Raw genomic sequence first — 23,535 nt, 5'->3', positions numbered from 1 at the left:
GTGTGGCGGAATGAGTTTTGGGGCACAGGGGAAAAAAGAAAAGAAAAGCGGGCTGACAAAGTGGGGGGGGGGGGGGGGGTGGCGGCAGTAGACACACAAGCTAGAGTAACTGATAGTCAGGGGGGGCGCGCGCAAAGAGGGAGGTTAGAGCGTCGTGTCGATAAATCTCTCACGAGGCTTCGGGGTTTTCTTGCGCCGTCCGTCCGTCCATCCATCCATCTGCCGCCGAGAGAGAAAGTAGGCCAACACTATTTAGATTCCAGCTGCCCTATGGGGAGACGGAGCACACGGAGGACTTGGGAGCCATTTGTGTGATTACAGCATGGCCACCAGAGGATATTGGGAGCGCGGATGCTAACGTAGCCCACTAGCATAGGTTAGTGACAGGACACCCAGGAATGGCATCCCCCCCCGTGACGGCCGCAGGTACCTAGTTCAACTTTTTTGATTCTAGGCTGCAAAAAAAAAAAAAAAAAAAAAAAAAGTCCCTTCTCCCACGGCCCTTTCAATAACTATCAGTGTGGAAACTGGACAAACGTAAGCTGCTTTATTGTGTGCTGAATGCAGGCAGACAGGCAACAAGCAAGCATTGTTTCAGCGTCGAAGGATTTATATTCCAGGATTTCTGTTTTCACTGAAAATCGAACAAAAGTTAAGCAGCCAAATTCCCAAAACTAAAAAAAAAAAAAAACTAGAGAGAAACTGGGTGAGCAGGACAGGAAGTGGGAGGCACTAAAGTGAAACCTAAAGCTTAATTTCTAATTGTTTCATTGCCACAATGTATTTAAAGGAAACCACCTATTTCACCAATCAAAGTGTTCAGTACTGACTTCTATGTTACTTCAGAAACAGTTAATTCCTACAAAATAAAAGAGTGTCAGAGTCACAAATGAATTATTTATGATGAAAATAAGGATTCTTTCTGTTTTGAAAACAGCTGTAAAGTGAGTCTCTGTAATCCCTCAAGTTACTGAAGTGCCACTTTCCAAAAAAACAAGATAAGGAGCATATTCTCAGCCGAGCTTATCTGCAGCACAGAACAGCACATCCTCAGCCAGGCCGCCGAAACCTTGGACTGAGCCTGTGACGTTCTTCTGCTCGTCAGAAACAATGGCGGCGCCTCCATACCTGGGGTGGAGGTGATGGCCAAAGATGTGCTTACTTCTACCTCTGTGATTTAAAAAAAAAAAAAAAAAAACGTGCCCACGAAACGTCACATAATACGACCGGAGAGCCCCCAGTGGGGAAGTGGGGAGCGAGCTTAAGGAATATGAAATGAATAGAAGGTGGAGGGCAGTGAGAGGGACTCCGACTGAAAACAGGATACAGCAGTAAACCAGAGGTCACCCAGGGGAGGGAAAGACCAAGTGGCACATGTTGTCTCTGTGCGTCACACACACACACACACACACACACACACACACACACACACACACACACACACACACACACACACACACACACACACACACACACACACACACACACACACGAAAAATGAGTACGCTGGTAATGTCCATGGTGAATTTCTTCAAAAGTATTGCATCAATTCCTCCTTGAGTGGCCCCCCCCCCACATGGATACTGGTGCGCACACACACACACACACACGCACGCACAAAGTCAACCCATCCCCTTCCACAGACACACCCCTCATCCACCCACACAGACACAGTCTCTCGATTCATGTTCACAGTGACTGCTCCACTACGTCCCTCCCCTCTCCTGCCTCCTAAATCCAAATTTTTACATAAGCTACCATTACGCAAGCACAATAAACCAAGCCTCCCCAGCATGCGTTCAACAATGCACAGACTACAGAAGAAATGCGTTGTTTTTTTTTTTGTTACCTCACGAAATGAAAGCGACTCGTCCGCGAGCGCAATAAAAGACATTATGACGGTCCTTTCGGTCGTTGAAGCCATCTGGGAAACATTAAGATGAGGGAATCATATTCTAAGTATGAGAACAACAATCTGTAGTCTACATCTCCGCTGTTTTGCTTTAATTACTTGCAGTAAAAAAAGAAGAAGAAAAAAAAAAAAAAACTACAGGGTGGAGGAAGATGGGAACAAATCATTTGCGCCGTACAAATGGCCAAGAGGTTTTCCAGGTTGTGCAAAAGCTGTGGAAAGTCCACAACATGCGGTCAAAACTGAGAGCGGGGACAATAGCTTTCTGTGTTGAGCAGATTATAGATATTAGCTACTGAAGTAGTCCATTTGAGGAGAAGATACAAGTGTTTTGTTTGTGTGGTTGGTAGGGCAGTAAAAGACTAAATAAAAAAAAAAAAAAAAAAGAAGAGCTGGAGGGGTGGGGATGTACCCAGCATAGTTCAAATGCCTGGTGAAGTGAGACACAACAAGGTCCACAGCGCAGCTTCCTCCACCTCTTCCAACATAACACAGCCGCTGGTGCAAATGAACGTCATTCAGCACTTCATCTGCAGATAAACAGCTGTCGCACCGCATCCGTCAGTCAATCGGCTGGGGCGGTGCTTTGTAGGTACAAAAGCACTGATGCTGCACCGGTGGTGCAAAAACAAAAAAAACTCTGACTGACCGCTTCACAGCTCTTGAAGTGAGAAGTGTGTGCATGTGGATTTAACTACGTTTAAAAAAAAAGAAGAAAAAAAAAGGCCCCAAACGGAACACACGGTGCTTTAAAGCTCATCATTGTATTGCAAAAGAAAAGGAGGCAACAAGCACAGTTGGTTGACACACCCCACTGCTGCGTCTCTTATCTGCGGAATAGGGGCACAGTGGAAAGACTACTGCTCACTGTCTGATAGGGCTCGGCTGTCGTAAGAGGCTCCCGGCTCTTATCAGCCTGGGAGCCGGGTCCTCTCAGCAGCAACACATAGGTACTCCAACAACACACACTGTGGTCTGTGGCGGCCCCCACAACAGCCGTAATAATGGGTTCAAACGGCACAACCGTCCAAAGACTGAGCATTGCATGCACTTTAGGGAAGTTTACATTTTTAAAAATTGTTCTGCAATCTGAATATCTAGTCTGGTTTTCTGGTACACCTGTAAGACTGTAAAAAGGAAACGATAAGAGGTTTAAGGCGCTGCATCATTTCCGCTCATGTGTGGCATTGACTAAAAGTGAAACTAAAAAAAAAAAAAAAAATCAAAAATTGAGAGAGCGATTACTTAAGGAAAGGAAGTAAATGCAAGACCCATAAATAAGATTGCCACATGTACACAAATGTAGTCATATTTTGCCGCTTACTATCTTGACATAACTTAATTATCCCTAAGTGTGTGTGATATTTGTATGAATATTCTGTGTGACGTACACTTTCAGAGGATATGTATGTACAGAACTCTGCTTCGAAAAAACTAAGAAACTGCCTGAAAGACTCATTGCGTTTAGCATTAGCAAGTGGCCAGAAGTAGCTTGAGGCTAACAGGAAGCTCGGCTAACTCTCTCTCTCTCTCTCTGCTGGGTGTTCAGCCGAGCGACGCATCTTGGCTGTTTGCAGCCAAGGCCACCGTCCTGGAGGCTGAGAGCTGAAGAGGGAGGAAAAGGAGGTTGGAGATATCGAATCTGCAACAAAAATGCTTCCACAAATAAAAACACGAGTTCACAGCGAATCCCAACACTACAGGAGTCTTGTGCACGTTTAACAAGCCATGGATGTTCACCTACACTCCACTTACGTCTTTAGGCCCTAATGAGAAACATTAAGTTTCCTTCCTGTGCCACTTTTCTCTTCCTACACACTCCCCTGCCTCCACGCCTCTCTGAAACAAAAAAGGGGGGGGAACCTGTTGACGACAAAACGACCTGCTTGTGGATCACGACACATGCCTGCTTTAACGAGTGCCCTGAAATAGGCCCAGTTAAGACTTACAGTATCTGAATGTTGATCCTTCAGCTTGTGTGTATTACGGATAACGGGGCACAAGGCATGGTGATGACGCTCAACAGGGAACGGGGGGGGGGGGGGGAGATACTTTTCACACACTTCACATTAAGGTCGAGAGACCGTTACCTGTCCACGTCCCCGTCGACAGGTATGTGGATTCCAAACAGGCTGTTGACAGTCGGAGTGGCGAGCTGCAGGCTCTCGGGCATGAAGGGCTTCATCGGTTCCTTCCCAGAGACAAAAGGAGACTGTGCGTTGACGAGACCCTCGTACTTCCCTCCGCCACCCTCTACATGTCCAAAGCCAGTCGCCGGGAGGCCCTGCATCCCCAAAGCCATTAGAGTCCTGCTGTGGGGCGTCTGACCCGGAGGCAAACTGGAAGTCGTCACATTTGGCAAGGCTGCACTGGAGGCACTGGGCACAGCGGTGGGCACACCGGAGCTCGCAGCGATGGCAGGCACGTTTTGTACCCCGGAGGATGTGGGGTGGAGGCCGTGGGGCTGAGGCTGTCCGGCGGTTGTGTACTGACTCGCAGCCTGCTGCTGCTGCTGCTGCTGCATGGTGGATCCACCGAGCAGCACGGAGCCTCCGACGGCCCCCATTCCTCCAGTCTGCTGCTGCTGCTGCTGCAAGAGGCCTGGAGCCGGTTGTCCAGCAGGTGCAGATCCACCTCCTGCTCCTGCAACATCTCCGACCTGACTTGGCACTGAAGAGCCTCCAGAGGCTGGAGGCAAGAGCGGAGGGTGTCCTTGTCCCACAGGCTGTGGTCCTGCGGAGAGGCTGGACACTGGGAGGGACTGGCCGGTGGAAAGCCCTGGCTGCATGGAAGCGGGCTGCTGCTGATAGTACTCCGTGTGGTTCTGTGGCAGTCCAGAAGACTGGCTGGTCAGGTGGTGGCCCATAGGAGGCTGCTGTTGCTGCTGCTGCTGCGGAGGGTAAGCAACAGGCTGGGCTGACGGAGGCATGATGGGGGACTTCTGTATGTGGACAACCGATTGAGGCAGGCCGTTTTGGCCGACGGGCAAGGCGCTCTGGGGAGCAGGAGGCTGGATACCTCCCACCGGCTTGCTGCTGGAGAAAGCACTCTGTGTGGCCGACCCACTAACGCCCTGTGGCCGGGCACCATAGTTTTGATGGTGGATTTGTGGCTGCTGCTGCTGCTGCTGTTGAGGTGGCGTCTCCACCGAATGCATGCGGGGTGAAGAGAGAGAAGCATCCGCCACAGAGCCCAAGCCCTGACCTGAGTGTGTCACCACAGAGCCTCCCGTATGCCCGAGCCCACTGTCTCTGTCCGCAGCAGGGTCCAGTGTCGTCGCACCGGCGTGCCTAATGCCGTCTATAGTCCTGGTCACAGCAGAGCCCTCGGAGTCCTTCTCATAAAACTCCGTACAAGTCCACCTCCCTCTTCGAAAGGGTTCTCCGGTACCGTGATCGAGTTTAATGACCCTGAAGCGCGAGGTGCAGCTCACCGCGGAGGTGGCGGGCGGAGCTGCAGGTTGGGATGCGTTTACCGACACAGCGGCTGCTGGAGCAGGCTGTTGCTGCATTGCCCCGGGCCGAGCGCCGATCCCCGGCGGCTGCTGCTGCTGCTGCCCACCTGGAGTTGAGCCCGACACTCCCACTTTCCGGAACTCCCCTGCGAGATTGCCCGACAGCGCAGGCAACTGCCCGGCTTGAGGTATGTGCGATGGCGCTATAACACTGATCGCCTCCGTCTCCCCGACATTATTCAGGGCTTCTTCGGACGAACTTCTGCCACACGCGGGCTCGTACTCGGCCCGCGACATGTCGTAGATCTCTGACGACACGTCTTCAGCCCGGGACTCGTCCGGGTCCTCCAGACTCTCCGTGTCGTCGGCGGCACCGATTGCCGCCACCTGGGCCTGAGTCACACTTGTGATCTGAAAACAGCTCTTCTTCTTGGCCGGCATTTTCGACATATTGACAGCCTGATTTCCAAGTCCAGTATGGCTATGTTTATCCTCCGTCAGAAAGGGAAGAGCCGGATGCCGCTTCTATGGGCTTAGATCATATTAAACAGCAAACCTGCGTCTATTTTACTCAGCCTGGCGAACGATAAGTGTAATCAATATGAATCTACGCCATCCCTCTTCCTCTCTCGGTCTCCTGTTGCGTTTCATGAGCCCATAACGCAACGCAACACGTCGTGTCGTCCTGCCCAGCAATGCGGCTTTAGACACCGATACCAGCCGCCTGTAGAGCGATAGATCCAGAGCGTTCTGTCGGTCCCAGATCGGCCTACGGATGTCCCGGGTAGTGCGGTTGTCAAACGGCCGTTGTCGCAGTGTGTTGCCCAGCTGCAGGACCTACTTTAGGCTGAAGGAGGGCCCGCAGCCCTCCACTCTCTGAGCTAGCTAGCGAGTGAAGCCAACTGGCTGCTGCACACTCCCCCTACGTCGGAACAAGTATGTGAGACATCTTCCCGAGAGGAGTCCTTTTTATATCCACTCACCTCACCGGCTTAAAGTCATTCGGTGGCGACACTTACTTTGAAGCGAACGGTCGATCGAGAGAGGAAAACGCTCTTAAATTCCAGCTTTTAAAACAAATGAGAATCTAAACAGCGCCCACAGTTGCCTCCCTCTCTCAGTCACTCTTGACAAGATGGCTATGTTGTATGCAGCCGCGCTGCATGGTGGGTAGTTAGTGTGCGCAAGGATGTTAACGTACGAGCCGATTGAGAATTCCCCCTCATGCTGCGTTCAAGGCACCGTCGGAAAAAACGGATGCCTGCAATGAGCGCGCAGGTTAATCGTGAATTCAATTGGGAGAGTGAACATTTTCTGATAGCAGGTGCCACATTGGCAGTTCATTGAGCAATTATGATAATTGACTATCATTTCTTTAAAAAGCAAAATGCCTTATATTCTCTGGTTCCAGCTACTCTATTGTAATTATTTTTTACCGCTTTTCTCAGTTATATTTTATTGCCAATAAAATACCAAAAAAATAAATAGCAAATTTAAGACGTCACCTTGGGTTCTGGGGAATTGTTACAGGCATTGTCTCACTGTAATCTCACTCTTGCATCTCCGTTTCTCCCTATAAAATCAGATTACATAGCAGAACTCCTCTTAAAGCCTTTATCAAGTCTGTTCGTTTTGTCCTTGACTGATTATATTTGAGAACAACTTCTTAATTAAATAGCACAGCCAGATAATAGTCATGGCAACGAGTGATTGAAATAGTCATGGAGTTTATCATTATCAAGTATGCTCATCCTGTTTGAAGAATTGATGTCATGAAGAATGTTCTCTCGTTTGACTTTGAGTTGTCGTGCACGTTTTTACAAACATCAGTGACACGACACTGAGCTGTAGCTACTTTGTCCTTGTTGCTTTGATTCTAAAACACAGCAGAGATCAGAATACTACTGTACAGCATATTGTTTCATTTGGCGAATATTTTGTTTTTCTGACCAATCTTTTACTAAGTTATTCCTTTGAAGAATAAATGACAGACTTTATTGGAATGCACTTGAATGCATCAACTTTCTCTCCCTCTCTCCTTTTCTCTCCCTCTCTCTCTGTCTCTCTCTCTCTCTTCTCTCTCTCTCTCTCTCTCTCTCTCTCCTTTTCTCTCCCTCTCTCTCTGTCTCTCTCTCTCTCTGTCTCTCTCTCTCTGTCTCTCTCTTTCTCTCCCTCCCGCTCTCTCTCTCTCTCTCTCCCTTTTGCTCTCTCGCTCTCTCTCTTTATCTCTCTCTCCCTCCCTCTCTCTCTCTCTCTCTCTCTCTCTCTCTCTCTCTCTCTCTCTCTCTCTCCCTCTCTCTCTCTCTCTCTCTAGGTATTTGTATTTGCTGCAGTACATGCCAGCTGATATTATCAGAATTCTCCTACAGTAGCGTTGCATGTAGAGGTTGTACAGTATAAAAAGAGATCACATGATCCTATTGTTCTTGTTTTGTGAGGGTGCTTTATTAGAAATTCCTTGTGTGCACTTTTATAGTCCTGGAAATGATCCCACAAATATTACAAATGTTTAAAGTTCTCTGTTTTTTATAGATTAAATTTGTTGATACAAAGCTATTATTCATAATATGGCATTCACATGACCTTAACACAGCTAACCTCTTTTCTAAATTAATTCAAATAGCACCGTTGCATTTATATTTACACTATAACAGACGGCATAATGAGCATGCAGTACCTCCTGTGATCACCACATTACTTTGTAATCTTTAAAAAAAAATCAAGAACAACATTTTTTTAAAGCAGTGTGTTCTGCAGGAATTGACTCGAGGTTGAATAACCAAGCTGGGGTTGAAGGAATAGTAATGCATCATGCATGACTCAGTCAGAGCGCTGCACTGCATCTGCAGCATTTGGTGAGGTGAAGAAGTGAACGGGGCTTTTCAGCTAACAAGGTCAACAGAAATACACGTGAATAAATACTTGGGGCTACGGTGTGACAGACTTGAGGAAGCGTGTGAGTAGATTTGCATACAATTTAAAATGCTGCTCAAATCAATCACCGAGGAGAGTTTCAGAATTTCTAAAAGTCCTCAAAGGTTACCAGTTAAGACATGCTTCTCAGCTCTGCCAGTCACGAGTAAGCAAACCATAGAGAACACTGCCTCTGGTGGCCAAGAAGAGAATGTTTCTCTTTGGAAGAGTGACATGTTTCTTTTGCCTTTTTTTTTTTTTTGGTTATCTTCAATGAACCTTGAACTCTCCCCCATGTAAGATGGCTTATATCCCTTAATGCTTAATGTGTTATGCCGATAGGTATTTGCCTGCATAATAACAGCAAATGCAAATTCAAACAGTGCACCAGTCTGTTGTTGATGATCATTGCTCTCTAAAAATAGAAGTGAATTATTGACCCAACGGCATGATCAAAAAGTACCATACTGTATGCTTATTAGAAATAACACCATTCATTTTGCACATGAATGCAACCCGTCATATAATTTAACCACATGTTAGGCTGCTTTTGAATATTTTACTTTGAGTCATATACATTACATGTTCATAACGCAGTTATTTGCGTTGAGTTTTTATTGAAATTGCAGGTTTTACACCCTTGTTTAAACAATGTACCACATATTAAAATAATTTTTTCCTCAAGAATCAGTTCCTTAATCTGTTCATTAAGGGATTATTTGTCTCTCAATTTGATTCTTTTAACATATACTTACTTGCCCTACTTATATCATAAAGCTGGCTGATAACGCTGCTTCTGGTATTGTTGAGCCATTTCACACAAATAAATAGTATTGGTTCAAATCAATTTAAACTTTGTTTTGACGTGGGAAGCAAATCATCACATACAAGGTAGAGTGACTCCTTCTCAGCCATGTTGAGGCATCAGCTCTTCCAAAAATAATGTTTTCAGTCTTGCCTGTGGCCGTGGTAACGTCACTCTGGATTTAAAAAGTGACCGAGGAGCCTGGTTTGATCCCTGGTGTTGTCAAGGTAAAGAATGGGCTGACAGATTGTTTGTGAGCAGGACACTAAACGTATCCAACACTCCACTGCAGCACACGATGAATTTGAATATAGAATAGCACTTTTACTTTATTTAACCCCGGTGTTTGGTTTTTATTGATTTGTGTTTCTTAATGGTTCGCCCTTGGGGGTCCAACTAAGCTAAGTTGCTGTTTGTTTTCTTCTGACCTTTATTAAAACCCATCTATCTAAATAGTTTTAAGCGGTAACCCTTTGCCACAAACAGTGATTGCACATTTGATGAAGGTGTTTAGGCATAAATGAGCATAACACATTGTTAATACACCAAATAAGATAATTTTCTTTATATGTTATACGGCGATGCATGACCAAATCTATTATGTTTGTAATCCACATGTTCTGCTACATACTGATGAATGTTTGGGTCAATTAGACCTAAAACAGAACTGAGTTACTGTAGCAGACTTCAGTTTGTAAGCGATTCTGATACTATTGGGAAAAGTTCTGTATGTTAATGTTAATGTTGTGTAGCTGGTCTCCAGGATAACATATGAATAACTCAGATTTAGCAGGAATATGGGGCTTGTTAGTAGCCATCAGTGAGGAACTTCCAACCAGGCTCTCACCACTTAAAACAAATGTATTTTAGGCAGTGACGTTAGGCTATATTATTAAAGTGAGAAGAACATTTTGGAAGCCATCATGCAAACAGATCAGAGCATGTTGTGTCCATGCGCACAGACGGTAACTGCTATCCTTAGCTACACAAACGTGTCTGACGTGACAGTCTGTCTTTGTCATTGTTCCTTCACAACATGGAGACGCCTTCAATGAATGAAAGAGTGGTTGACTAAACGATTCAATCAGTAAATTCTCATCTGCCTCCGTGTGTACCCCGGCATTCCCTCAGACAGTTGACTCTTGGCTGAGCTGATAAGTCCCTCTTTATTCCGCCGCCTGCTGCCATTAAAGCGCCGGGGATCTCATTGTGCGGAGTGATCTGAGACGGACTACACCCAGCCGCTGCATCACTACCCTGGCTTTCTTTGCTGCCCTAGCCTTGGCGTTGGTCAACGTCGAAGTGCGGGTTTAGATTGCAGACTCTAAATTCGTCTGTAGGTCTTCTTCCGATTTCGGTGTGTCCTGTTCGGCGACCATACGTCCGAAGCTTTTTAGGGATTTTTTTTTTATAGCATCAATTTCTTGAATATGTCTTGGCAAAGCTACGTGGAGAACCTGATGGCCGATGGCAGCTGTCAGGATAGCGCCATTGTTGGATATACGGACGCCAAATATGTTTGGGCAGCACATGCCGGTGGTACATTCAACAATATCACGGTAAGAGGTCCGAATTAGGGTTGAGAGAGAGCGGACGTGTGGTTTTCGTTTGACGGTGTTGTTTATGCATCAAACCCACGCAGGCGCTCGCCACACTGAACCGCGTTAAAACCGTTATCTCGCAGGGTCTAAATGAGCTAACGGCACCGTGCTAGCTCGGTGCTAGCTAGTCTATCGGTGGCCTGTCCCGGTTGTTTCCTCCTCCAAGGAAACGTTGCGGGATTTAGACCTCGTGTTGGTCAGATAAGACGAGCGCGTACTTGAGCACCCCTGAAACAAATCGTTGCCGTTAAAAGGCACGTAATAAAATGTCAAGACGACTGTCGTGTTATTCCTAACGGTGATGTTAAAGCCAGCGAGGAGACGGTGTCTGACTTAAAAGCGGGCATGCTTTGTGTGATTAGCTCACGTTAAGCCGCTGCTCTACCGGCTACCTGTGGTTACCTCTGGCGGACGATTGGTCCGCCGACAATAAGGCTCTCTAATTATTAACGCGAGTAATCTAACCTACATCTGTTTTTGATGGAAATTTCCAATGTTTTTTTTTTTTTCTTCTGTTTTGTATTATTCATTGAGAGGGATGGCATGAGAGCTGGACCATCATGCATCAGACGTCACTTAACTTCCGCTCCTCACTGCAGGGATGGGAGGTGGTCAGATCGTGTCGGTTTTCACGTTGTGTTTATCTCTTAGTTTCATGCTGGTGGCACGCTTGGGTTTTCTACCTAGATCTGGTGCCAGGATAGCAGGTTTACTCGATTACTCTGCAGATTGTCTCCATTTATCCCTCGTTCCATAGAAAATAGTGGCTATTTAATTGACTTGTTTGATTGTTTACTCGGTCTGTATCTAACTAATCTGTATATGACCAACAGAAGCAGCACATCCTAACATTTAAGAAGCTGGAATCCACCAAATGTTTACAATTGTTGCTTGATTAATCAAAATTGTGGCTTGTTGATTGACTAATCTCTTCTTACATCTTACAAGACGTGTGTCTTTCTAGTGGACACACATTTATTTATGTACTTTATTAATATTGTTTCTTTTATATTCACAGGAATTATGTAACAGGAAGCATGTTGAATCTGTCTGAGGATCTGAATGTGACATTGTGCCAATCCTGTGGTTTTATCCCCCCCCCAGTCTCAAGAAATAGATATCCTTATCGGGAAGGACAGGGAGAGCTTTTACACCAGCGGTCTCACTCTGGGCTCAAAGAAGTGTTCAGTCCTCAGAGACAGCCTCCTTGATGACGGGGATTGGACAATGGACATCAGGACAAAGAGCCATGGAGGAGAACCTACATACAATGTCTCTGTGGGAAGAGCTGGAAAAGGTAAAAAAAAAGTGTAGTTTCAAAACGGTTAACCTCATCATAGTCATAAAGCGGTGTCTTCACGAGTTAAGATGCTGTGTGTTGTATCAGCATAACAGGGGTGTGAGAGCTGTACGAGTTATGTGTGCAGTCTCACAATCAAAGGTGAGTTTTATTAGATTTACAACATAAGATCATTTATTCTCCTGGCCAAACATTTGCGTCTCCCAACTTCTGAAATATGAGAATTGAATATGAGTTGTTTTTTCCTACAGTTGATCAGAAAAATCATGCAACAGTGTTGGTAAAATTTGATGACATTCGTCGCTATTTATGATTAACATTATATTGACTAAATTATCCCTACAGATGTGATTTTCATATCTATCACAAACACATGTGTGCGACCATCTGTGGTTGGAAACTTTTCACATATCTCCCCCCAAACCAATGCTGTACTGCCAACATTATGCATTATAGTAGCACAATATTCAGGACTACGGTCTGAGACACACACACACACACACACACACACACACACACACACACACACACAGAGGATAAGAAGGTGGACTATTACACGCAATGTTTTTGTAACTTATTAACTTGCTTGAAAATGCTGCTTTTTTTATCACTTTTTGACCCGCCTGCCCCAACCTGTGATAGTTCCTAGTAAGTCTGGACTCCATCAATTTATGGACACTGAATTCTCACCATTTGGCAGTCTGAGATGTACACACAATACACGGGATCAATTGGTAAATTTACCTGCTAGTGAAATCACCTATTGCCCTGTTATTGGTAGCAAAGACAACCTGTATGGTGACAAACACATTTAATGATACTTGGAATGCCCTTTCTTACCTTTTTTTTTTTTTTTTATTTAAAATTTTTTTTTGCTTCCCTTAACTGTGCCTTTTTTTTTTCTATCTCTTCTCTTTCAGTTTTGGTTCTTGTAATGGGCAAAGAAGGGGTCCATGGAGGCGGATTGAATAAGAAGGCTTTCTCGATGGCAAAATACTTGAGGGAATCAGGGTTTTAATGTTTTCAAACTCACGTAGATGAAATTGAGAGACAAAAAGAAGAGAAAAGAAATATTGCTGTTAAGATTTCTCCTACAAGCAGTCAAATGTCTTGGAAACTTTTAATAGCAATGAAGAGTGGTAAGATACTGTGTCACCTTTTGTTTCCCCTTCCGTCCTGTAGGGGGGAGAAGTTGTTCATTTCTCTTTTTTTCTTTTTTTTTTTTTTCCTTGTGTGCTCCAGTATTGGTTTTAGTCATGGGGGAAAGGAGAGCGGTCCATGGTGGAAATCTTAACAACAAAGCACATACAATGGCTGACTACCCGAGGAGGTCTGGATATTAAGCAACCTCTCCACCCATCCATCAACTTAGCAGCTCACCCCCACCCACCGCATTGTGTTGGCACTACTTCCAGGATAAGATGGCATCCAATGTTACTTCCCCCTCCCAGTCTACTTTTGTATACAGCCTTTTTGTTTGCTTAACTCCTTCCACACTCTTTTTTTTTTTTTTTTTTTTACTAAGCTTCCCCACTTTAAACATTGTACTTCTCATGTTTATGGCGCTGCATTAATGGCATGTTCATTGAAATGTTTATTAACCAAAAGTGTGCAAAAAAAAAATGATTGCAAAAGTGTAAAATACATTTTGAACTCACTTTGTAGAACTTTCATTTAGCAACTGGCTGATATTCCAAAGGGAAGTACACATGTAATAGTGGTGATAGTTTTGCAAAGTTTTGCTTTTTGAGCATTACTAAAAGATGCCAGTGTCTTTTTATTTATTTTTATTTTATTTTCATCAGCATGTGGGAATTTAAAAGTTGCATGCATACCCTCTTAGCAAACAGATCCCTCCCCCCTCTCTATCCCTGCATAATATTCCAGCCAAAACCATCTTCTCTTCTGCCTCCATCTTCAAGTCTTCGGGCCTCTATTAAACACATGACAATTTCCTCTGACAGAGTCCTGTATATGTGTGTGTGTGTGTGTGTGTGTGTGTGTGTGTGTGCGCACCAGCTGGCCACCCTCAAGCACAATGTCTTTTACCCTCCATCACATGCTTTCGCTATTGTACCTGAATGTGGTCTTACAAGTTAATGATGTGGTGTTGGGCTGTTGTTTTGAGTGTAGTGCAAAGGTCAGCATTGCTGAGGTCTCAAGATATTGTCATGATGCTTCGCCACGTCCTGGAGTCTCAGTGGACATTCCACCTATGGGACAGCTCGCTCATTCGTCAGTCAGCTTCTGCTATTTGTAAATTTTCCTGTAAATCACTACACACCTGTCCTCCCCTCCCCTCCCCTCCCCTCCCCTTTGGACCAATTGTCAGTATAAAAGGATTATCGGAATGACTTCAGCTTATTCTGATGGATGATTGTTGGCATTACCTGTTGACTGTAAATCATTAAGACAACTTCAAATGACTGTAAAACATTTAACTGCTTCCTTAGACTTCAACACTACTTAAACCCGTCATCACTAATTGACTTGTTGCTAACTTTGTGTCCATTAACCAATGAAACGGCAATGTCATTTGACTACAGTGTGAATGCATTTTGACTGTAAACCGAGGCTGTTGGGCTCCAACACTTTGGAATTTTTTGCCTTGTGCTTTAGTCATCAAAGGTGTATTCACAAATTGTCATAGTACGGTACTTAGAAGTATATTTAAAAGATTAAAAAATGATGCTGTGTACACTAAACATATTGAAAATGGTGTTGGTTGGAATAAGAACATTTGTAAGTTGTCTTGTGAAATTTTTCTGAGAATAACTGTGTATTCTGTGCCATAAAAAATGATCTGATCTGTTGCTACTACGAGTTGGATTTTTAAACTGCTGTCCCAGCAAGAAGTAACTTTTAATGGCACTTTCCTACGGGATATTTTGGCATCAGTAATCTCCAGACTTTGTGGAATATGTACAGAATTAAACAACAGAAAAAGGAAAAAAAAGTTTGCAATATTTTGTCTTTTGTTTTTTTTTAGTTGGAAACTCCTTCTGCCACAAAATCTATTTCAAATGCCATGAATTGATGATACATCTTGTTTACAGACGGATCAAATAAAAGTTATTCCAACCAGAGTTAAAGCCAATATGTCCTGTCTGTTACCGTGTGAGTATAAACCTGTATGTTAACTGTTTCAAGGGATTTAAAGTCTATTTTAATTCAGGTATTAAGTCCTAACTTATTGTATTAATGGTTCACTACATTAGCAACAATGCATACCACTTTTGGAAAGCTCGGGGGGGAAAAGGCTGTCATTGATTGCAGGTAAATTACTTTGAAGGGTCTCTTCCTTCTCAAGTGTCAGATATTTCAATTAGTTGTGAACAGCACTGTTTGTTTATAGAGGTGAAAGTAGTCTGTAACTCTTAGATTCAGAATGAATGAGGAGAAACAAACATTTTACTGACTAATAACATTTAGAGCCATAACTTCTCCATCAGACCAAATGAAAGATGACATGTTGATATGACTAAAGAAATAAACCATTGGCATTCATTAATATACCCTTTGTTCTCAATGTAACCCCGTAAAACCCATGTGCATCATTTTAGATGCATTTTCCCCAAAGTCAAACTCACATTTCGTGTCCTTGGAAACTTGAGATGCGCACTAGAATTTAAAATAAAGTTGTGTAGCTCTGAACGCTGTTTAGCTGCACAGCATGAGTTTGACAACTGACCCAACAGTGGCCTGAAAAAGACAGCCATAGACACCCTGACTTTGTAAGCGCCTATATGCTTTATTATTTTTGAGGACATTTCTCTGTTGTTAGTGAAAAACTCTACAGGCTCAGGGAAAGCGAAACAGATATAGGCTTAAGCAGATTCAAATATGACTAAAGTCCTTAAAAGAAATATAATTAAGCCTTATTTGGTACGACTGCCAAATAACCCTGGAGAACAATAAAATGAAGAACAATTAAATGTTTGTCTTTGTCATGACAAAGACAAATGTTGTCTTCTACATGACTTCTACATTTTTTTTTTTTTACAATTTGTAGTCTTCCACTTCCAAAGGAACGTTCAGGGCCACAAACGTACGCCCCAACCTTACTTGTTTGATTGGCAACACCTGCTGTGGTCAGCTGTTAGATTAGTTGTAATCAGGACCAGACCTTGAGTGCTCAGGCTCTAATGCTTCCTGAGTAGTGGAGAGTTCATTATTTGAGGCAAGCAGCTGAGGTAATCTGCCCATGTGCAGTGCTTTTTGTTTGTCCCAATGGCGCATAGGGAGAGCAGAGGCAGTGAGATTTTACTATGTTTAACACTTTTATTTGGTGCCAGTTCGTTTTGCCATTGTGCTCGACTTTCAAACCTTAAGGCATTGGATAAATTAAGAGGAAACTCAACACTTCACAAAAGTCAATCTAAAGGAATTGATGTGCGCCATGGAAGACTGTTAATAGGGCAACATTCTCTGCAAGGTGATAAACTGAGAGGAACCAAGGCCACAGAGGACTTCCTGGATGTTGATACAGATTATCAAGAGGACATGGGTATGTAATGGTGAAATTCTTATTACAATCCCTACAGAAGTTAATCATGAGGTTTAACATGGTTTTTAACACAAGTTCTGTGCATGTATTCTACTCCTGTTTTGACTTGTTGTTGAGTCTGTGTTGCCTCTTTGAGCTTAAACAAAGCCCTATTCTCAATAGGTTGGGGTGAGCCCAGGCAACTTAAAGGAAGGGGAGATGGCTTTTCAAGGCCAAATTCAAAGCCAGAGAGTGCAGCAGTAGATCATCTCCTTGAAATGGATCCAAAGGTTGAATGTACGGGAGACTCCATGAAGCTTCGAGTCGATGCTGATTCTACCCCTGGATCTCTGTTCTTTGTGGACAGGGGTAAGTTTAGTCTATTGTAGGGTAATACTTCTACAGCTCGATCATTTATACTGTACACAATACTTGTAAGTATTTACAGAGCTGTTTCATGTACTAAAAAAAAATCTGTTTCTCAGGAAGTAACCTATCTCCTCTGCCGCTGTCCAAGTTGCCACCAAGCTGTGGTTACACAATCGGATCTAAGCCGAGAGATTTGGTCTTGGTTGCACCTTATGATGGTTGCTTTGTTGCTCTTGAGGTGGGCTACTTTTATTCTAAGAGTACTGCACATTTGAACCATGTACACTTGGAGCATCTTGTTTTCTGGATTTTTAGGAGGATTGCTACGTTCTTCCATTGCGTTGGTTGGGGTTACCAGTGAAGATGTCATGCCCTTTGATGAGGCCATCTTCACCTAACCCTCCGATGGTCACCTGCCATGCTCAAGGCATGGTTGTGAAAACGGGATGGACTGTATCCGTTGATAAAATTAACGTAAATTGTAAGTGTATGCCTTTTTTTTTTTCCTGAATTTTGTTTTAAGATAATTTAAAGAAATTTCTGCCCTGTGACCAGAAGTCGGTTTACCTTTTTTGGGAAGCTTATTTGTCTGTAATGTATTATTTCACAGTGATTGGTAACTGGGAGCCACTGATGAAGGCTTCATCCAGATGTGGGTTCAGTGTAGTTGAACATCCCGAGGGTGTGGTCATCTCTGTTCACTATGCACCATGCCTGGAGAAAAAGGTATGGTACAAATTTTCTTTTGATGCTAAAATTCCCCATAATGTTTTAGTATAAACTATTTACCTTTTTGTGTTCCAGGATGGAATGTACACCCTTGAATTGGCTGGAGGAGGAGGAACAAAAGTGTCTTGTCCATCACTGTCACCGGCTCAAACTGAACGCACAAGGCCCACACATGATACTTTGTCACCTACCACACTTGCTCCAATGAACCAAGAGTCACTGCAGCCTGAAGACCCTATGGGCCCAGCCCGGCATCCCTTCTACCCACTGCCAAAGCCTGAAAACCCAACTGCTGTGCCAAGGCCTCCACAGCCTGAAGCCCCTCGGGGCCAAGTCCAGCATCCCTTCTACCCCTTCTACCCCTTCTACCCTCTGCCAAAGCCTGAAAACCCAACTGCTGCTCCAAGTCCTCCACAGCCTGAAGCCCCTCAGGGCCAAGTCCAGCATCCCTTCTACCCCTTCGACCCCTTCCACCCTCTGCCAAAGCCTGAAAACACAACAGCTGCTCCAATGCCTCCACAGCCTGAAGCCCCTCAGGGTGAAGTCCAGCAGCCCTTCTACCCTCTACCAAAGCCTGGAAACCCAACTGCTGCGCCAAGGCCTCCACAGCCTGAAGCCCCTAAGGGCCAAGTCCAGCACCCCTTCTACCCCTTCTACCCCTTCTACCCCTTCTACCCTCTGCCAAAGCCTGAAAACCCAACTGCTGCTCCAACGCCTCCACAGCCTGAAGCCCCTAAGGGCCAAGTCCAGCACCCCTTCTACCCTCTGCCAAAGCCTGAAAACCCAACTGCTGCTCCAAGGCCTCCACAGCCTGAAGCCCCTAAGGGCCAAGTCCAGCACCTCTTCTACCCGTTCTACCCCTTCTACCCTCTACCAAAGCCTGAAAACCCAACTGCTGCTCCAAAGCATCCACAGCCTGAAGCCCCTCAGGGCCAAGTCCAGCATCCCTTCTACCCTCTGCCAAAGCCTGAAAACCCAACTGCTGCTCCAAAGCATCCACAGCCTGAAGCCATTCTGGACCAAGTCCAGCAGCCCTTCAACCCCATCCCTTTCAACTCTTTACCAAAGCCTGGCGGCGTAGTCTCACAAAACCCTCCACCTGTTAACTGCCCTCAGTTTTGCCCATCTGGATTTGGTAATTGCTGTCCACAAATTGCATTTCATCACCATTTCCATCAAATTATTCCATTTGGACTTGGCAGTCAAGATGCACCCTCACTCTATCCAGGACCACCATACCTCCCTTCGGGTGCATATTCTGGGTTTGGCAATAGCTTGGGTTCTGCTCCTCTACCTCAAAAGCAAACTGAAGCAATGACAACGCAAGCTTCCACGCTTCCACCTCAAACTTCCACCTCTACATTAAATTCATCTCCGTCCCTTCAATCTGGAAATGAAAAGAGGCCACATCTTTCGCCACCAGATGGCAACCTTGCTCTACTACCAGATAATCCTAGCAAGCCTACAAATCCTGAAAAGCCAAATTACCCTTATGAGGTTCCATATTATCTACCTCCGAATTGGCCATATCTACAACAAAATGAGCTGCAGAATGTACCACAAATCCTATTGCCAGCTTCCTACAATGTGCCCTTTAAACCACAGGCTCCAGGTAGTAAACCAGAAAATCCAGTGCTGAAATATGAGTCTTATAATGTCCAGCCCCCAAAGCAGCAAAATGTCCAACTATTGGGTTGGGACATGAATAATCCATCTGGGTCTTACTTTGCCCAATATCAACAGCAGCATATAGGACATAAGCAAATGCTTCAAGATGCTCAAGCACAAACTTATGACAAGCCGACGGCCCCAAACGTGTCTCAACTACAGCTGTTATTGAGTGGCTCAAAGAAATCCACCAATCATAGACCGACTGTGCGCTCCTATTCTGAACCAAAGAGTTATGTACTGCTACAGCATGGCCCACCAGGTAGGGAGCCAAACGGTTACAATGACTCACCGCTGTCTTTCAGTGAACTGGTTCATGATGCAAACTTATTTGCTCGAAATCTTGCAAGGCAACATGGTCATGAACCTCAACGTTTTAAGACCCTACAGGGAAAAACCCCAACAACCCAAATTCCCAAGGCCTGGTGATATATTAGGTTAATCATTGGTTATCTCTTTCATGACTCATTTCGGGCCTTTGCCCCAGGGCCCTTAATTCCTTGCATCATTCAAAGATTCCTGGAGGCCCATGACGCCTCTAATTTCAACCAAAGGAATCTATTTCATGTTCCAGGAAATGCATTTCAACGAAAGGACTGTGCAGCTGACCACCAAGCTAATGCTATGTTAAAAAACATCTTAAGCAAGTGTCTGGGACCAATGTCTCTTGCAGGACTGAATCAACCCTTTCAGTGAGCAAGTGGAACTGGGAAGCAGAAATGTGTCATCTTGAAAGTGAATAAATGGTTGAAACAATTACGCAAGTGTTTTATTATACTTTTTTGTTTGTCAGTTTTGTCTAAGGGTTGTGTTTTGGTAAGAGTGGAGTTGAGGACAATTTTCTTTTTTTTTTTTTTCTTTTTTTTTTCTCTCGTTTGTCAAAAGTTGAACACCTACCTTTGGTACTTGTTGGCATCTACTTTTGATTTATACTCAAAAGGTGCATTGCCCTTGTTGAACCAATATTTCTTGCTTATTTTGGCTTGCCATGAACTGCTACTTCCTGAACATTGACCCATTCATGCAAATACACTGACTAGAATTTTCCCCATTCATCAACAGTGTCCTTAGTAAGTACTCTAAAATCCTTTGGCGCTTGTTCCTCAAGAGATGTATATCTTCTAAGTTAAGCTTCTATTCATACACTTGGTTTGGTAAAATATTGCCTGACTAATTTGAATCTAAAAATATCATTACAAAACTTTAATTTGCATTGAGTGAGTATAGTGTTTAAATGTTAAATTCATGCAACATATGTGAACTGACACTCAAAACTGCCAGACCCTTTGGGTGTTAAATAATCTAAACATTTATTTTTTAGACTGCTGAATGGGACAAAATTGAGTAACATTTATTTAATTTCCTTTTTATAAAAGGAAGCTGTGTTTGTGGAGAAGTCAATGGGTTCACAGGAATCCCATTGGCACACGTCACCACAACTGGCAAAACGTATTTTGTTTTACAATCGCCCTAAACATGTGGCATGACTGATTTTAAAAGCATTTTGGTACCAGTGTGTAATGTTCTGTGTAAAGTACTCATCCAACCTGTAAAAGGCCTTGGTTAACTATCCTTGACTGCAACTTTTCAAAGTACTTTATAAGTATTTAATCGCATATTTAAAGGATGAACGATTAAAAAGTAAGAACACAAAAAGCTTTGACTTGAGAGATTTATTCATCAGAATCTAATACAAATCTTTTATATCCATTTTACAGAAATGTCAAGAGTTTTGCCAAGCATGAGTGTGGTTTGACAATTTCAAATAAGGGATTAGTGTTTGTAGGAAGTATATTGGTGTTGCATCTACCTACGGGACATGGCCATTTATCAATGATGGTCATTTAATCTAGTGTAGTTGAAGCAAGTAGTCTCTTTGAGACTTTAAGAATCAAAGAATCTGATCCTTCCTGGGCACACTGGCACAAGAACAATGGGGTCTATTTGAGTCATAAGGGTGTCAGCCACTGGAGAGGGTGCAGTAGGTACATCTCTTTTCACCACAACAACAGGGACCTCAGCACTGCCTGAAGAATCTGAGGCTGATCCAGCGTCAACGGCTGGAGCAGGTTCGGCAGCAGTTGGATCGGCAGCAGCTGGATCGGCAGCAGTTGGACTGGCAGCAGCTGGATCGGCCACGGCAGGGGCGACAGGTACCACTTCAGCTGACTCTGATGATTCTGCCGACAGAAGGCCGCTTAGCTGAGGGTCATGGAGAGTTGTCAGTTTGTAGTGCCTCAGACCGTGCTTGGGTGACAGGCTGCCTCTGTGTATGTGGACCATTGATGGTGTGGCAGGAGCTGGAGCTGCAGTGCTGTTGGCGTCTACCACAGGGATCTGAAAGAGTGTTCATCAGCAGAGGCTTAGGAAAAATGATCTATATAATTGTAGAACAGTAATTTGGGATTTATTTTAAGTTAAAATACGGTATTTTACCAGAGTTGAAAACATCTTGCAGTCCACATTGTGATCAGTGCTCAAACCTTTGGCAGAACAAATACCACGCACCTGGTGGAGAAAAGACAAAAAACATGAGTTTAACTCAATTTATTTTAAAATTTGAGTTTTCAGGTGAGCTTTGGTGACAAGATTTATTAAATTCTTATATTCTTTGAAGCTCATCAGCAGGGCCGAAAAATAAAAATAAAATAGTGGAAAACTAAACTGGTGCTTTGTGTACTTACAGCTGTGGCGTCATGCAGGGGAACGCAGGCATCATCAGTGCAATTAGCCTCAGCCACAACATATTCTGCGTAATAGATTGGCCCACCAGACACAACCTGAAACAAGGTATTGAGAAGTATTGATCTACTGACAGACATGCATAAAACATGCAGGTGCAGTCCATTTTTTGTGTGTGTGTGTGTGTGTGTGTGTGTGTGTGTGTGTGAGGGGTGGGGGGGGGTGGGGCTCACCTGTGATGACATCCTTCCAACCTCCATAACAGCATACGTTACGTCAACAGTCCTGTTGTTGACGGTTGCCAGAGAGGAGTGGACAAAGTCCAGCGCTGTGGTGTCATTTAGGGGAAGGAGGGTAGCGCAGCCCAAGCAAAAGTCCTCTGTTGATTCTATATGTCGTCAAAGAAAGACACATGCAGGTCTTTGTGTGTAGGGTGACACTTGTGTGGAGTCTTCTGAATGTATGTAGGTGTCATATGGTTGAGTGTGATCACAATGTTTTTACCTTCGGTTTTACACTTGAACGCTGTGACGGTTAGAGCTCCACCAACCTTCTTCAGCACCACATCACAGTCTCCTTCTATTGCCTGATTAGAGACAAACAATCAGTCCAAATAGCAGAACAGTCACTCTGGACATTTTCTATTACTATGTTCTATCATTGTATAAAATCATCAGTATCTTGACACTTGGTTGAATGCTGTGTCATTGGGCGTCTGTTTACTACTGGTATACAGTCCCACCGTCAATATTTTTGGCCTGACTGTGCAGTTGGCAAGAGGTGTGGGATCCAACACATGACAGTCTGTCTCCAGCAGGTCAACTTCCAGCAGATACGTTGTCTCTCCATCAGGCTAAGGAGAAATAAAACAATACATATTTTATATATTGTTCTTTTAAAATCGACTGCATCTGACAGCCGTTTAAAAGAATTTAAAAGATGTACATTTTAAAACATGCAATGATTAAGAGAATGTATAACAAAACAAACCAAAATGTACTACTTTATGTATAATGTACCACTTTGTCTAAATAATGCAGTTCCCCTGGCAATTTAATACAGTTTTAAGCGTGGCATATTTTTACAGGATGTGTTTTTCCTATTTTTATTATTCAGTGTTCATACAAAGCTGCACTTTCATATCACAGTTCACAGTTTTAACCTTTCAAATTATGTGTTCCTATTATTTTTTTTTTGGCCATGAGGAAACAAATGTGATTATTTTGTTATGCATCCCATGTTCCTGCCTGTTGAAAAACAGGAGAAGAGAAAGGTTACCTACTTGTTTAAATATTTATTTTTTTGCCTACAACTACACTCTAAACTCTACACCTGACTTACCTTAGTATAGATCTTGATGTCTTCGATCCTGTTCAGTGCATACTTGTAGCCATGAGTGTGCTGGGCATTGAGGTAATCCTGAGCCACCAGAGCAGCCTCCTCTGCTTCAGGGGAGTCACACTGCGGTCGTACCACATTGATCTGAGCCCACACCCCCGCCAGTAGTCCCAGAATCAAAGTGATGCCTAGGAATTTCATATCTGTGAGAGATGCACAGGCAGAAGTATCGGAGCAGTTAAGCAGTTGAGGGTAAGGACGGGACGCTGGGTCTCATG

At 44.0% G+C, this 23,535-nt stretch overlaps 4 protein-coding genes across 5 annotated transcripts in view; 2 read left to right on the top strand and 2 right to left on the bottom strand.

Annotated features, from left to right (window-relative positions):
- LOC137865988 (TSC22 domain family protein 2-like) overlaps window positions 1–6,495 on the bottom strand; it is a 12,349-nt gene extending 5,854 nt beyond the window's left edge. The window contains exon 1 of the mRNA XM_068701600.1: window positions 4,003–6,495. Coding sequence (XP_068557701.1) covers window positions 4,003–5,816 — 1,814 coding nt within the window. The 5' untranslated portion in view covers window positions 5,817–6,495. The remainder of the gene's footprint in view (window positions 1–4,002) is intronic.
- A 3,839-nt stretch (window positions 6,496–10,334) lies between these two features.
- LOC137865947 (profilin-2-like) lies at window positions 10,335–15,071 on the top strand. 2 transcript variants are annotated; one of them, XR_011102087.1, is made up of 4 exons: window positions 10,335–10,643; window positions 11,790–11,982; window positions 12,906–13,124; window positions 13,228–15,071. XR_011102087.1 is itself a non-coding variant. In XM_068701548.1 (3 exons), exons 1-3 carry the CDS (start codon window positions 10,515–10,517, stop codon window positions 13,001–13,003), a joined length of 420 nt encoding a protein of 139 aa, XP_068557649.1. In that variant the 5' UTR covers window positions 10,335–10,514; the 3' UTR covers window positions 13,004–15,071. The 2 variants fall into 2 exon arrangements, 1 of the variants encoding a protein (XP_068557649.1); XM_068701548.1 differs by having other exon boundaries at window positions 12,906–15,071.
- Window positions 15,072–15,985: 914 nt separating this feature from the next.
- LOC137892852 (uncharacterized) lies at window positions 15,986–19,996 on the top strand. The gene is made up of 6 exons (XM_068738243.1): window positions 15,986–16,492; window positions 16,655–16,840; window positions 16,957–17,078; window positions 17,156–17,321; window positions 17,451–17,566; window positions 17,645–19,996. The coding sequence occupies exons 1-6, from the start codon at window positions 16,216–16,218 to the stop codon at window positions 19,664–19,666; spliced, it is 2,889 nt and encodes a 962-aa protein (XP_068594344.1). The 5' UTR covers window positions 15,986–16,215; the 3' UTR covers window positions 19,667–19,996.
- Window positions 19,997–20,895: 899 nt separating this feature from the next.
- Window positions 20,896–23,533, bottom strand: LOC137892870 (alpha-2-HS-glycoprotein-like). The gene is made up of 7 exons (XM_068738276.1): window positions 23,261–23,533; window positions 22,662–22,772; window positions 22,424–22,505; window positions 22,153–22,307; window positions 21,922–22,017; window positions 21,674–21,745; window positions 20,896–21,574 (listed from the first exon to the last, which is right to left on the bottom strand). The coding sequence occupies exons 1-7, from the start codon at window positions 23,456–23,458 to the stop codon at window positions 21,122–21,124; spliced, it is 1,167 nt and encodes a 388-aa protein (XP_068594377.1). The 5' UTR covers window positions 23,459–23,533; the 3' UTR covers window positions 20,896–21,121.
- Between the last annotated feature and the right edge of the window lie 2 nt (window positions 23,534–23,535).

This window comes from Cebidichthys violaceus, unplaced genomic scaffold, assembly GCF_023349555.1.
Source record: "Cebidichthys violaceus isolate CVI_PGR_0920_01 unplaced genomic scaffold, fCebVio1.0.p SCAF_8, whole genome shotgun sequence".
NCBI lineage: Eukaryota > Metazoa > Chordata > Actinopteri > Perciformes > Stichaeidae > Cebidichthys > Cebidichthys violaceus.
This window is presented reverse-complemented; position numbering and strand designations above follow the sequence as displayed.

What these genes read in the sequence shown, in the direction of transcription:
- LOC137865947 (XM_068701548.1), top strand. Translation starts at nt 10,515, where the DNA reads ATGTCTTGGCAAAGCTACGTGGAGAACCTGATGGCCGATGGCAGCTGT. An exon ending in GTACATTCAACAATATCACG is followed by an intron (nt 10,644 to 11,789) that starts GTAAGAGGTCCG and finishes TCCCCCCCCCAG; the next exon opens with TCTCAAGAAATAGATATCCT. An exon ending in TGTGGGAAGAGCTGGAAAAG is followed by an intron (nt 11,983 to 12,905) that starts GTAAAAAAAAAG and finishes CTTCTCTTTCAG; the next exon opens with TTTTGGTTCTTGTAATGGGC.
- LOC137892852 (XM_068738243.1), top strand. Translation starts at nt 16,216, where the DNA reads ATGGCGCATAGGGAGAGCAGAGGCAGTGAGATTTTACTATGTTTAACA. An exon ending in AGATTATCAAGAGGACATGG is followed by an intron (nt 16,493 to 16,654) that starts GTATGTAATGGT and finishes TATTCTCAATAG; the next exon opens with GTTGGGGTGAGCCCAGGCAA. An exon ending in GTTGCTTTGTTGCTCTTGAG is followed by an intron (nt 17,079 to 17,155) that starts GTGGGCTACTTT and finishes CTGGATTTTTAG; the next exon opens with GAGGATTGCTACGTTCTTCC.
- LOC137892870 (XM_068738276.1), bottom strand. Translation starts at nt 23,458, where the DNA reads ATGAAATTCCTAGGCATCACTTTGATTCTGGGACTACTGGCGGGGGTG. An exon ending in ACATCAAGATCTATACTAAG is followed by an intron (nt 22,773 to 23,260) that starts GTAAGTCAGGTG and finishes ATTTCTCCTTAG; the next exon opens with CCTGATGGAGAGACAACGTA. An exon ending in GCAAGATGTTTTCAACTCTG is followed by an intron (nt 21,575 to 21,673) that starts GTAAAATACCGT and finishes ACACTCTTTCAG; the next exon opens with ATCCCTGTGGTAGACGCCAA.